This window comes from Vombatus ursinus, unplaced genomic scaffold (assembly GCF_900497805.2).
Source record: "Vombatus ursinus unplaced genomic scaffold, bare-nosed wombat genome assembly UNPS02014779.1, whole genome shotgun sequence".
Taxonomy (NCBI): domain Eukaryota; kingdom Metazoa; phylum Chordata; class Mammalia; order Diprotodontia; family Vombatidae; genus Vombatus; species Vombatus ursinus.
The window spans coordinates 47,601,512-47,614,645 of NW_020954557.1; the positions used below are offsets into that span (position 1 = coordinate 47,601,512).

The 13,134-nt window shown below is 39.3% G+C and overlaps 1 protein-coding gene across 1 annotated transcript in view; it reads right to left on the bottom strand.

Moving 5' to 3' along the window:
* LOC114045684 (collagen alpha-1(XXVIII) chain-like) overlaps positions 1 to 13,134 on the bottom strand; it is a 56,912-nt gene that overhangs the window by 16,303 nt on the left and 27,475 nt on the right. Inside the window, exons 8-10 of the mRNA XM_027865776.1 lie at positions 5,513 to 5,584; positions 5,086 to 5,154; positions 3,617 to 3,688 (exon numbers count right to left, since the gene is read on the bottom strand). Of these exons, the coding sequence (XP_027721577.1) occupies positions 3,617 to 3,688; positions 5,086 to 5,154; positions 5,513 to 5,584 (213 nt within the window). The remainder of the gene's footprint in view (positions 1 to 3,616; positions 3,689 to 5,085; positions 5,155 to 5,512; positions 5,585 to 13,134) is intronic.

Sequence of the window (13,134 nt, forward strand, 5' to 3'; positions counted from 1 at the left end):
ATGCAGACTAAAGCATACTTTTTCTTTACTTTTTTTATTTTTCTTGTTTATCCATGTTTTTTTTTCACACTATGAACATGGAAATATGTTTTGCATGACTACACATTTATAACCTATATCAAATTGCTTGCCTTCTCAACATGGGTGGGGAGCGGAAGGAGGGAGGGAGAAAATTTGGAATTCAAAAACTTTTTAAAATGAATGTTAAGATTTTTTTCATGTAATTGGGGTAAAATAAAATATTAAATTAAAAGAGTTGTGAAGAAAGAAGGAGGTTAAGGAGAAAACCTTGTGGCATGCCTACATTTAGGGGGCATGAAGAAGAATAAAAGCCAGTAATAGAGACAGAGAAGGGGCAGTCAGAAAACCAAAGTGGTTCTGAGTCATGGAAGCCAAGCCACTCTTATTTGTTTAGTTTAAGTAATAGTGAAAACAAATTGAGTTATATTAAATAGTGTCTAATAATTGTAAATTTTTATTAAAAAATAGCTGAAAAAGACTTTTATGTTCAGGCAGAGATTGAATGATCATTTATCCAGGATATTGTGGAGGTTATTTATTTATGTCCCCACAGGGGACTCACTAGATGATTCCCAGAAAGTTCTTTTTGACCTTGGGAATCTATTGTTCAGTTCAGTATCTTCTACTAGATGTCCGGTCAGCATCTAAAACTCAACATATCCTAGACTGGACTCATTGTTTTCTCTCCAAATCAATTCTTTCTTCTGACTACCCTATGTCTGTTAATGACTCCACCTAGAATGCTCCACCTCCTTACCTCCATCTCTTAGATTCTTTATTTTCCTTCAAATTCATGTGTACTGAGAATAAACTTACAGTCTTTCCTTTATAATTTTCTTTTGTGAGGCAATTGGGATTAAGTGACTTGCCCAGGGTCTGTAAGTCTCAAAGGCTGGATTTGAACTCAGGTTCCCCTGACTCCAGGGCTAGTGCTCTATTCATTGAGCTACCTAGGTGCCCCTCCTTTATAATATACAAGTGTTCTCAGTCAGTACATGCAATAAAACACATAGGTACTTCATTATTTGTTTTTACTTTTGGCCCAACACCTTGTACCAGATGAAAATGGTAGCTCCATATACCCTAAAAATCAGAATATCAGGCTTAGTGTTTTCAGGATAAATAAGACAAATAGCGTTAGATGCCTATTAAAACTCCTACTAATATTTTTTTAAGTCTCTTTCAGAAAGATAAAGGAAAGGAAGAAATGTTGGTCACAATTAAATGAATCCAACTAAGACCTTTTTGGCTTTGAACCCAGAATATTCTGGGTAATATTTTGGCTGTGCTGGTAAATGTAGACTATATAAAGTCACACCCAGTTTAATGCATTAAGTTCACTGAGCCACATGAAGGAAGAGTATCTACCACCAGCTGTTAAATTCTCTTCTATGGGGTTTCCCTGAGGGTTCTTTTGCCTGAAGTGTTGATTCCATCTCATTGACTCATAGCTAGGGCGTAGGGGAGGTAGTTGGATATAGATTGGTTTCATTGTTAAATGTCCCCGAATCATTCCAAAACCCAAATCAAACCTTGCCCCATCTTCCTAGTCCTGATTACCAAATAGGGAAATGTACTTCCCCTTCATAGTTAAGCTCCATTTATTTTCCATCAAATGGATGGCAACCAGCCAGGAAAATACCCCCTCTTTTTATTTTTGAATCCTTAAACATCTCAACTTTTAAACTGCATACTTATACAGTTCTCCATGTTGAAAACTAGGAACTTTATGCTAGTCTAGGAAGAATTAAATTATGGTAGAGGAAAGGTCTCAGAAAATAATGTCAAAGATATAGTTGTGGTTGACCCTGTGACAAAGATTCATCATTGCCAATCTCTTTAAGGTTCTTTGTTGGCCTAGCATGTGACTTTTCTAGGTCTACATACAACACAAAGAAATACAAGTATAGACACTCAGAGAAAGACATCCAGGAATATCTGATTCTCCCAACTACGTTGTTCCATTATGACAAGGTCCCATCTAGATCTCCCTTTCCTTCTAATAAATATTACAAGATCTTTGTAAATCCCACCTTCTACAGGAAGCCTTCCCTAACCTCTCTTAATTCCAGCATTTTTCATCTTTTAATTATTTCCTATTTATCCTATATATATAGCTTGCTTGTATCTATTTACATGTTATCTCTCCTATTATATTGTAAACTACTTGAGGGTAGGGATTGTTTTTTGCCTCTTTTTGTATCCCCAGTGCTTAGCACTGTGTCTGACACAGAGTAGGTGCTTAATAAATATTTATTGATTGATTGATTGTCTATGGTTGCATTTCCTTGGATGACCATTTGTTGTTGTGTTGTAAAGGGGATTTGTGTTCAGGTACATATTGGACTAGATGGCTTCGGAAGCCCCTTCTACCTGTCCAATCTGGGCTATAAGACAGGGTCAGAATGTTCTCCTGACATTGGAATCAGTGGAGTTGACTTGTTTGGAAGCTGACCCCTAGTTGTTTGTGATGGAATATATAGAATTTGAAGATGCAGAGGACAGTTAATGTTTGGTTTGAGTGACTGTTTGGAAACAAAAGAGTGACTAATTTATTTCAGAGACCATGGGTTTGTAGGGATATTCAGGTATCCCCTAGAAACTGGATGATATATATTGAGCCTGAAAGTGTGGGTCCCCAGAGGGTGCATTATTTCCTCTTAGGTGAACCTCTATTTAAGTAGCATGGGAGTAATTGAGAATTAATTCAGCATGAGGAAGAAGGAGCCCCTAGGCTGTGTCTAAGCAGTCAATAGAAGTGTACAAGAGAATGCAGTGTTGATCCTGGTGGAGTGATTATAGTGTTCAGGGAGTGGATAACAAAACCTTGGCAGATGTGAACTGACTGGTACAGTTCTAATGCTGCCCTCCCCTGAAGTAGTCTCTGTATGTGAAAAAGAAAGCTTCTAGGGTCAGGGAGAAAACAGATTTAGAACCAGAGTCTAAGAATGTATCGGTAGGTAGGTGGGTCCATGTCATAGTTAACTGTTTTGTTTTCTTTTGTTTTAAAATTAAATTGAATTGGAATTGAGAAAGGAAAGCAATGTGACGGCATCATGGTGTAGTGGAAAGGCCACTGCAATTAGAATCCTAGGTCCTGGGTTCAAATCCTAGCTGTTCTTCCTACCATTTATATGAGCAAATCATTGGATCTTTTTGTTTCTCAGATTCCTTATTTGTAAGTGGAGGGAGCTGGACTAGATAATCTCTTTTATCCATGTAGGTAAAAGATTCTCTTAGAAGGGGTATTCTAGACTAGTTCTGGTTTCTATTCAAAAGATATTTTTAGTATCTTTTTGAATATCCTTGAATGAATCCAACATCAGAGCTCATAGTGGACTTCCTGGGGAAGCAAAAGGCCAAAGGATCTGTTGATTCTTCCTCAATTTAAATCCATAGACTCAGAGAGGGGAATACTCTGAAACCAATCTAGGTTAAACGACATAAAACAGTGAGTGTTCTGGCTACTGGTTCACCAATCTACCTGCAGCCAGTCTAGCTGACAGTCAATGAGCATGTACAAAGAAAATGACACTGACCTGTCACAGCACCAGCCATTCTATCTATTGATTTGTATGTAAAAAGTGAAAATTACTTTAGATCCTGTAGTCCAAGGTGCTCCCGTTGTTTCTGGTAAATCATGCATGCCTCTCTGACCTTGGTTGCCCTAAAGGAACGAAAAATCTTTGTTAAGCATTAATCCACGTGTTTTTACAGAAATGACAATGTAGCTGCAGCATAAATAATCATTCAATAAGTCAGCTACAGGGTCCAGAGAATAGAATGCTTGACTGAGAGTCAGGAAGACCTGAGTTCAGATCCTGTCTCAGACATAATAGCTGTATGACTATGGGCAAGCCGCTTAAACTCTCTTAGCCTCAGTTTCTTCATCTGTTAAAGGGAGATAATAATAGCATCTACCTCACAGGGTTGTTGTGAGGATTAAGTGATAATATATATAAAGTATTTTGCAAACCTTAAAGCACTATTTAAATGCTATTATTATTACTCAGCAAAGTACAGAATGTTGAATATAAGATATTAATTTTAGTGGCAACGCTTGGGTATTTGTATTAAGACTGGTATACGAATATATCTCATTTGAAAATTGGCAAAAAAATGTGAATTAAAAGGTTTCAATGCCCCCCATTAAACGCCCCCCCCCCCCCACTCCAAAGGATATCAAGAAGCCATTAAAAAATCTGCTTTTTCTACATGGAGCCAGTTTACACACACACATACACACACACAGAATATTAAATGAATGAATGTTAACTCTTTGTTTACTTATGAATAGAAAAACAGGCTAATATATTTGGCAGTAGTCTTTTGAAAAGCATGCAAATGAACTCATAAATATGAGTATAAAGTAGGAAAATAGCCACCTCAGGTTTCCTCACGTTCTTGCAGCCATTAAACCCCCATCACTCCTCATCAGTTCCCTGACTGATGAGTAATGTGCGGCTGACATCCAAGACACACAGGCTGATTAATGGCCTAAGTGTAGAAAAAAGGGACTGAAGTCTGGCTTTGTGTTATAATCAGATACTGCTCAAAAGCACTCCTTGCTCCTTCTGTGAATGTTTAATATATGTGTGCCCTTGATGTTTTTAAAGGATACAGGTAGAATAGATTGAAAGGCTGATGAATCTTGAGAATGGAAGGAGGAAAAAAATGAATGGATATAAAATAAATTTGGCAGTCTATAATAATGACTTATTTTCTTTTGAAAAGTCATCATAGCTTTTTTGGAGGATGAAGCCCTTAGAGCACAGAAATGAGGGTAGGCTGAGTGGGAATTTGAGGGGTTGTTGCACAATTGATCAACATAACAGCTTTTCTGTTGGATAGATTCTGAGTTATTTCCTTGAGAAGAGGGGAAGGGAGGATGAAAAGCCACTCAGTGATAAGCTTCTTCCTTTAATGTATGATGGCATTTTTTGTGTAAACACTGAGTTTGATAAACAATGGCCTCCTTTAAGTCATAGGTATATAAAAAAGTCATAACTAGCTTTTGTTTGGGAGACTGGTAAGGGAAGGCGAGTTTTAGTAAGTGATTCTTACCTTTTCCCTTGGGATGTTGACACCTAGGATAACACTTGGATCTTGGATAGGAGGTACTCTGGGATCTCTCTGTATCACAGAAAAAGAATGTTATCATTTAATCATGACTTTTTCATCAATTTCCTTGGAAAGGGATCCTAGTTAATAGCCATATTTTTTCATGGGGACCTCCTAAAAGGATCTTAATGTCTCAAAAACATCTTGCAAAATTTAAAAGCTCATTATTTTTTATTATTATTTGTTCCTAATCCTACTTTCCATAGGGGACACATAAAGAGTAAAATGCAGAGATAATAATTTTAATTTTTAAAAGGTTAAGAACTAAGTTTTTTTTTTTTACCAGTTTATGTGAATGTGCCTGGCACATAGTAGGTAAATGCACGTTGTAAATGCACGCAGTAAATGCATGTTGATGTTAGGGACCAACCTTTTGCCCTGGGATTCCAACTTCTCTTGGGTATCCAGGCAGACCTTTTGGGCTTGGAGAACCAGGTTCACCCTAAAATAAACATAGTTAAAAAGACATCTGATATTGGCAATGCCAGCATCTCTCTTCCTGTTGCCATCAAAACACATTAATTAGTCCCTTTGCTTCTGAGAAAAAAATAAAACACAATAAAACATTTCCCCTCTTTACTTTCCTGTACTCATCCCTTTGGCCATGTTTTGCTTCCTAATTCTTGGCAGCATAGGCAGCTGCTGGCAGGAAATCTCTCTTACCCCGATATTAGTGGCATAAAGAAGCTGTTGAAAGAGTGTATGGGACTGCCAGCTCTAACCCCCTGACATACCTGACTCACCCCATTGTTAATGCATGAACGGTTAGCCATATGTAGATCTACAGTATTTGTACATAGTAGGGGTGGGAGTGGGTAGAGAATTAGATTCAGTAGATGACCTCTGAAAGGCACTCTGGGAAAATCAGCCAACATACTCCCAGACTTTCAGGGGAATGCAGACTGACCAGCTCCAGTCCCTTCCATGCCTGCTCCAGCTCGGGTTACCCACTCTGCTCTATTTTTAGGCTGCATGAATTGAGGTATAAACAACGAGACGTTTGTGTCTTATTCTTCTGTTTATGCATGGAGGGGAAACAGTTTCTCTTCTCTCACCCTATAATATAAGCCTCCATTCTCTATGTGTATGCAGGTTTGTAACAGCAGCTACACTATGAGGAGGATAATTTACCTTGTAATTTAATATTTATTTAAGATTAACCAATAAAAGCTTTCATTTTCCTTGAGTATGTCTGTACCATTGACTATTTCAAATGTGTTATAAGGCAGCTAGGCTGTAATAAAACAGACTTTAGCTTTCTGGTTGAACCTATATCAAATGAACCATTCCAAAATGGCTAATTTCAGCTATTTTTTACATTTAGTAAAAAAAAAAATTTCAGTTTGGTCAAATAGTACAATCAAGTTAAGAAATAGCCACATATAGTTATATCCCTAACAATTTCTAGATTTATGTCTTGAGAACTACCCTAGAGGTGCTTTTCTGCAGAAATCCATGTGATCTATATTTCAAGCCATGGTCATGGAAGGGTTAAGATATTTAATGCACAATTCTGTGTTAGAAACAAAAGAGCCTGTTTGATTTGTTTTATGTTGATGAAAAATATATCTACAGTTAGGTGCAAACCCGCAAATCTTGCAGAAGTGGTCTCTTAAGATACTTAAGACCACTGACTGTCTCATCTTCATGCTATGCTTTCTGCCAGATAGGGATGACTGTGTCCCTTACTTCCTCCCTTATCTAGGCAAGCCACATAAATGCTCATATATTACTTGGGCAACCGCATCTATAATCTCATCCCAAAATTCTCTCCTCTTCCTCAGTTTCCCAGATCTGTGCACTCTGAAATGATTATTTTATGTGTCTTTGAAGTATCTAAATGCTCCTGACCTAACTAAAGCTGTTAACTTCCCATCCCTGACATGGCTCCCTTGGGTCTGTATCTGTATAAATGTCATTAATGTTCACTTTTGCCTTGTTCTGAAGAAAAAAGGAATTCCACAGGTGCACAACTGTGAGAAATAAATGCTGAGCAGCCCTCCCGATAACCATAGTGTGGTCTTTTACAGGGGATTCCTGTTTCGGTACAGGTTGGACAAGAAGGCCTGTGGTTTCCTTCTCTCTCTCTTGATTCCGTGGGTGCTGGAGTGAAATGACCTAACTCTATTACTTCTCCCTTAAGTTTTCTGGGGAAGCTCTGCAGTATCATAAGTTTAGCTTATTTAATTAAATTTCTGATATGATGCCTTGTGTTCAGAGTTATATTTATTAAAAAACCCCAGGCCCCCAATTTACTCCCAGGCTTCTGAATATTTCTCGTGTGTTCTGGTAATTCCTTGGAACAATAGTGACACCCCCTGGCCAAGTTTCAAAATCACACACCTGTCGTATTAAAGAAAGTTGGTTTCAATTTTCTATATGAAGGCAAGAGTATCCATCTTTTCTTCATCAATATTACTTGATGAAGATTTATCTGGCAAATCTGAGGTCATTGTTAATAAACAAATCCCCGTACCCAAGGCATTATTCTTCCGCTCAATGAGCCTGCTTGTCTTACAGAGTGACTCTAATGTAACCACTAGGATTCTATACCTTCTGATGGACTCCTTGAATCCCTTTTTGTCCAGTTACTGCTATTTCTCCCGGTAAACCTTGATCACCCTATAGGGAAAAAAGCCTTTTAAAAATACTAAAAAAAAGATTTGGCAGCTGTACTCTAAAGCATATACAGTGGCGAGAGAGAGAGAGACAGAGAGACAGAGACAGAGAGAGACAGAGAGAGAGAGAGAGAGAGAGTGAAAGAGAGAGAGAGAGTATCTAACTATATCTATAAATTGTTGTTGAGTTGTTTCAGTCACGTCCACCTCTTCGTGACCTCATTTGGGGTTTTCTCGGCAAAGATACCGGAGTAGTTTGCCATTTCATTCTGCAGCTCATTTTACAGATGAGGAAACTGAGGCAAACAGGGTTAAGTGACTTACCCAGAGTCATACAGATAGTAAATACCTGAAGCCAGAGTTGAACTCATGAAGATGAGTCTTTCTGATTCTCAGTCCAGAGCTCTATCCGCTGTGCCACCTAGTTGCCCTGTGTGTGTATACACACACACACACACAAACACACACGTATACATATATATACACACAAATATACATAGAAGTATATATATATATATATACAAATGTACATATATACTTTTTTTTGCTTTTAATTTTTTAACATTTATTTTCAGTTCCAAATTCTTTCCTTTCCTCTACCCCCTATTCTTCCCATCCAGAAGACAAGAAATACAATATCCATTATACATATGAAGTCATGCAAAAATATATTTTTGTATTTATTTGTATTTATCTGCATATGCATATATTTTCTACCCTTCCCTCTCCCTGCAATAGCATATAATTTCCTTGAAGGCAGAGATTATTTCATTTCTGTATTTGTATCCCCAGTTCTTAGCCCAGTGCTTGGCACATAATAGGCACTTGATAAATGCTTGTTGATCCACACTGAAATAAACAAAATTTTGTAAAAATCAACTTAGGCTGTGACTGTGGGGAAAAGGCCAGCATGGCCATCTACCTGCTAGCCTTTTAGCTCTGTATGTGCCTTTGCTAAGTATACTCTCCCTATGACAGTTGGAGCATGTAAGACAAGGGTCAAGGACTGAGGTTTGGGGACTTTTCTACCAGTTGCCAGGTGCTGGCCTGTGTAGAAAGAGCAGTTTCAGGTATCAGCTAGTCGGGGCTAAATAGGCTGTTTTTTAATCCATCTCTGACCTAGTAAAGGAGCCCTGGATTTGGATTTAGGTGATTGGCTTAGAAGTTGTCACGTCCTGGCTGTATGAACTTTGGCAAGTCACTCAATCTTTTAGGGCCTCAGTTTCTTTATGGGTAAAATGAAGATTAAATGACTGGTACAGTACTGTATTAGAAACAAAAGAGCCTGTTTGATTTGTTTTTTGTTGATGAAAAATACATCTACAGTTAGGTACAAACCCGCAAATCTTGCAGAAGTGGTCTCTTAAGATACTTAAGACCACTGACTGTCTCATCTTCATGTTATGCTTTCTGCCAGATAGGGATGACTGTCTCCCCTATTTCCTCCGTTATCTAGACAAGCTACCCAAATGCTCATATTTTACTTGGGTAACTACATCTATAATCTCACTATCACATCTACTATCTCACAGGTTTGGCATGGGGAAGGTGCTTTGTCAACTTTAAAGCACTAAATAAAGTTGAGCTTTTTCTTTAAGGAGGGAATCATATTTGATATTTATTAGGTTTCTCCCTCAGCTCACAGTATGCTTTGTATGTAGTGAGTGTGTAATAAAAACTTGTTGTACTTGAGTGAACAAATGAATCAGATATCTAACTAAGTTAGAAAGAAAGGTGTTTATGTAGAAATGGGGTCCTATCTCTGGTCAGAAGGGGGAGGAAGGAGATAGAGAGAGGGAGAGAAAGAGAGAGGGAGGTAAAGACAGAAAGAGAGAGGGAGAGACAGAAAGAGGGAGAAAGAAAGGGAGAGAGAGAAAGAGGGAGAGAGCTAGAGAGAAAAAGAGAGGAAGGAGGGAGGGAGGAGAGAGAGAGAGAAAGAGGGGGGAGAGAAAGAGAGGAAGAGGAGAGGAGAAGGAGAAAGGGAGAAAGAGAAAGAGAGGGAGAGGGAGGGAGAAAGAGAGAGAATGCTGGGAGGAAAATAATCTGATCATGATGAGAAAAAGAAGCACACTCTTCCCTCCTCCCCATGATGGTGGGATCTTCTGGGGACTTGTTTACCACTTGGGAATTCCCTAGTTAGTTCCTCTGCTAGAGAGAAAAGGGCTCTTAGAATTGGAGAAGGGGAAATGAGGAGGGTTCCCCACAGATTAACCCTGGAATACCTAGATGAGTGAGGCAGTGTGGAAGAGTGGATAGAGGGCTATCTGTGAAGTCAGGATGACCTGGATTCAAGTCCTACTCTGATGCATCCTGTTCTATCCTGGGCAAGTTATTTAACCTCTTAGTGACTTAGGCAACTCTCTAAGAGTACAAGTTGCAGAATAATTACTGATATGCATTTGTAGGGGGACTTTCCTTACTGGGAGCTCCTCATACAGAAGAAATCATAGGTCTGGGAACCCACTTCCTCCTTGTCTCCAACAAAAAATACACGGGTGTGGGTGAGACCCTTTCTGGCTAAGTCATTTTTATAACCATAATATTCCCCTAAGGGGACAGATAGGACTGTTAGGCCTGGTAGGAAGGGAGGACCTTCCACTTACTTTTTCTAGGGAGTTTTTGAGGATACTGTGCTGCCTGTCCCCAAAGCCCTCAATTTAAAAACTACCAAGGGTAAAGTCAATACCCAATAGCTTGTGGGCTAGACAAGAAGCCCTTCTATCCCTCACCTGGCCTATTGCCTCTCGTTGAGGACCATGACATCAAGGAGGTGATGCCATGACATGCAAGTGAATTGGATTTAAGTAAGGGAGGGCTGTGCAAGGTCACCAGCCTCACTTTCTCTTCTGGAGCCATCCTGGCTGGTAACTTGTCCTTTTGACTTTAACTGTCTCTGACTCAGGTCCATCCTGAGGCCAACTTGTGTCTGGGCTGACCTCTAATCACTTCAATTCAGATCAACACATTTTTTTTATTAAGGCACCTGCTACATTCAGGGCACTGTGCAAAGCACATGGATTCAAAGACAAAATGAAAAACAGCTTATGTTCTCCGGAAGCTTACACTCTATGGAGACAGGTAGGTGATGCAGTGAATGGAATGCTAGACCTGAGTGAGGAAGACCTGAGTTCAAGTCCAGTCTCAGACTAGCTGTGTGACCCTGGGGAATTTAACTTAAGGGTGTTTAACTTCTGTCTGCCTCAGTTTCCTTCTCTGTAAAATGGGGTAATAATAGTACTCACTTGCTGTGAAAAATGAGATAATGTTTATAAAGTGCTTTGTGAATCTTGAAGTTTTGTATAAATGTTAGCTATTATTCTACTAGGGGATAGAACAAGTATACAGATAAGCAAAAAATCCCATAATTTGAGAAGGGAGTAATTACTAACAGCTGGGTCAGTTGGGGAAAAGATTTCTTATAGGAGAAGTCAATAATTTCTTTTTTCTCTTCCCTTTTCATGGCAGTACTCTTTGTTAGTTTCCTTCCTACTATCTTACCTTTCTTTCTTGGTCTACTTTGCTGAATCTTCATCCATGTCAAGTCCACTACCCAGGGTATACCCCAGGACTCTCTCCTGAGCCCTTTCCTTTTCTCTCTATCCTATCACTAAACTCATCAACACCCATGGGTCCAATTATCCACATGACTTCCACATCTATCCATCCTGCTCTAACCTTTCTCCTGAGTTCTAGACCCAGTCATCACCAATTGTCTATCAGACATTTTGAACTGGATTGCTGTAGGCATCTCAAACCCAACATGTTCAAAACAGAACTCATTATATTTTCCCCTAAATACAACATCATCCTTTACTTCTCACTATTACTCATTCAACATAGGTAGGTGCTACACTGGCTAGAGCATAGGGCCTGGAATAAGGAAGATCTGAGTTCAAATATATCCTCAGACACTTACTAGCTGTATGACCTTGGAAAAATCCCTTAATTTCTGTCTCCATTGGTTTCCTTAACTATAAAATGGGAGTAAAAAGAGTACTTTCCTCCCACGGTTGTTGTGAGAACCAAATGAAGTGATATTTGTAAAACATTTAGTCCTGTGCGTGGTATGTAGTAGGTGCTTAATAAATGCTTGTTCCCTCCCCCAGTATATCTAGTCATTTGTCAAATCTTGTCATTTTTATTTCCATAACAACTCTCTTGTTTCTTCCTTAACACTAACACTGCCTTCTCTCTAAGTTCAGTCCCTCATAATAGACTATTGCAATGATCTCCTAACTGGTCTTCCTGTTTCAAGTCTCCCCCAATTCCAATTCATCCTTTGTAGAGCTGCCAGTGTGATTTTCCTAAAGCGCAGGTCTGACCATATCACACCCCTTGCCCCTAACCCAATAAACTTATTCCCTATGATTTTGAATGACCAAACTCCTCTGTTTGACACTTCAAACTCTTCACAAATTGTTCCTTCCTTATCTTTCCATTCTTCTTAAATGTCATTCCCTTCTATGCATTCTCTAGCCCAGCAACACCGGCCTATTTGCGGTTCTCCCCACACACCATTCCATTGTCCACCTCCATGTTTTTGTATTAGCTGTTATCCTCCATGCCTGGAATGCCCTCCCTCTTCACTTCTACATCTTCTGCCTCATTTCTCCTTTCTTTCTTTTTCTTGGAGGCAATCAGGGTTAAGTGACTTGTCCAAGGTTACATAGTTACTGAGTCCAGATTTGAACTCAGGTGCTCCTGACTCCAGGGCTGGTGCTCTATCCAATGTCCACCTAGCTGCCCCTCTACCTTCTTTTAAGGCACAGTTCAAATGTCACCTTCTTGCAGAAAGTCTTTCCAGGTTCTTTGGGCTGCCAATGCCTTCTCCCCTAATGTAACCTTGTACTTACTTTATGTTTATCTTGTTTATACTTTTATATGCTCACATTATCTTTTCCATTAGAAAGCAGGTTCCTCAGGGACAGTGACTACTTCTGCTTTTTCTTTGTGTTCCCAGTGCCTAGCACCATGCCTGACACATAGTAAATGCTTAATAAATACTTATTAACTGATTGGTTGAGGAGGCATGGTACCTGAGTTGGACCTTGAAAGAAACAAAGAATTCTAACAGGCAGAGGTGAGGAGGGAGTGCATTCTAGGCATGTAGAACAGCCTATGCAAAGGTCTGGAGGGGGGAAATAGAATGTCAAGTTCTGAAAGGAGCAATGAAGCAAGTTTGGCTGGAATGGAGAGTACACAAAGGGAAGGAAGGTGAAATAAACCTGGAACCAGACTGTGAAAAGCATTAAATGCCAAGCTGAGTTTATCTTTTATCCTAGAGACAATAGGGAGTCATGAAGATTCTAGAGCTAGAAATGATGTCTTTGGCAGCTTTGTGGGGAGGAGAGATTGGAGAAACAAAGACTAGAGC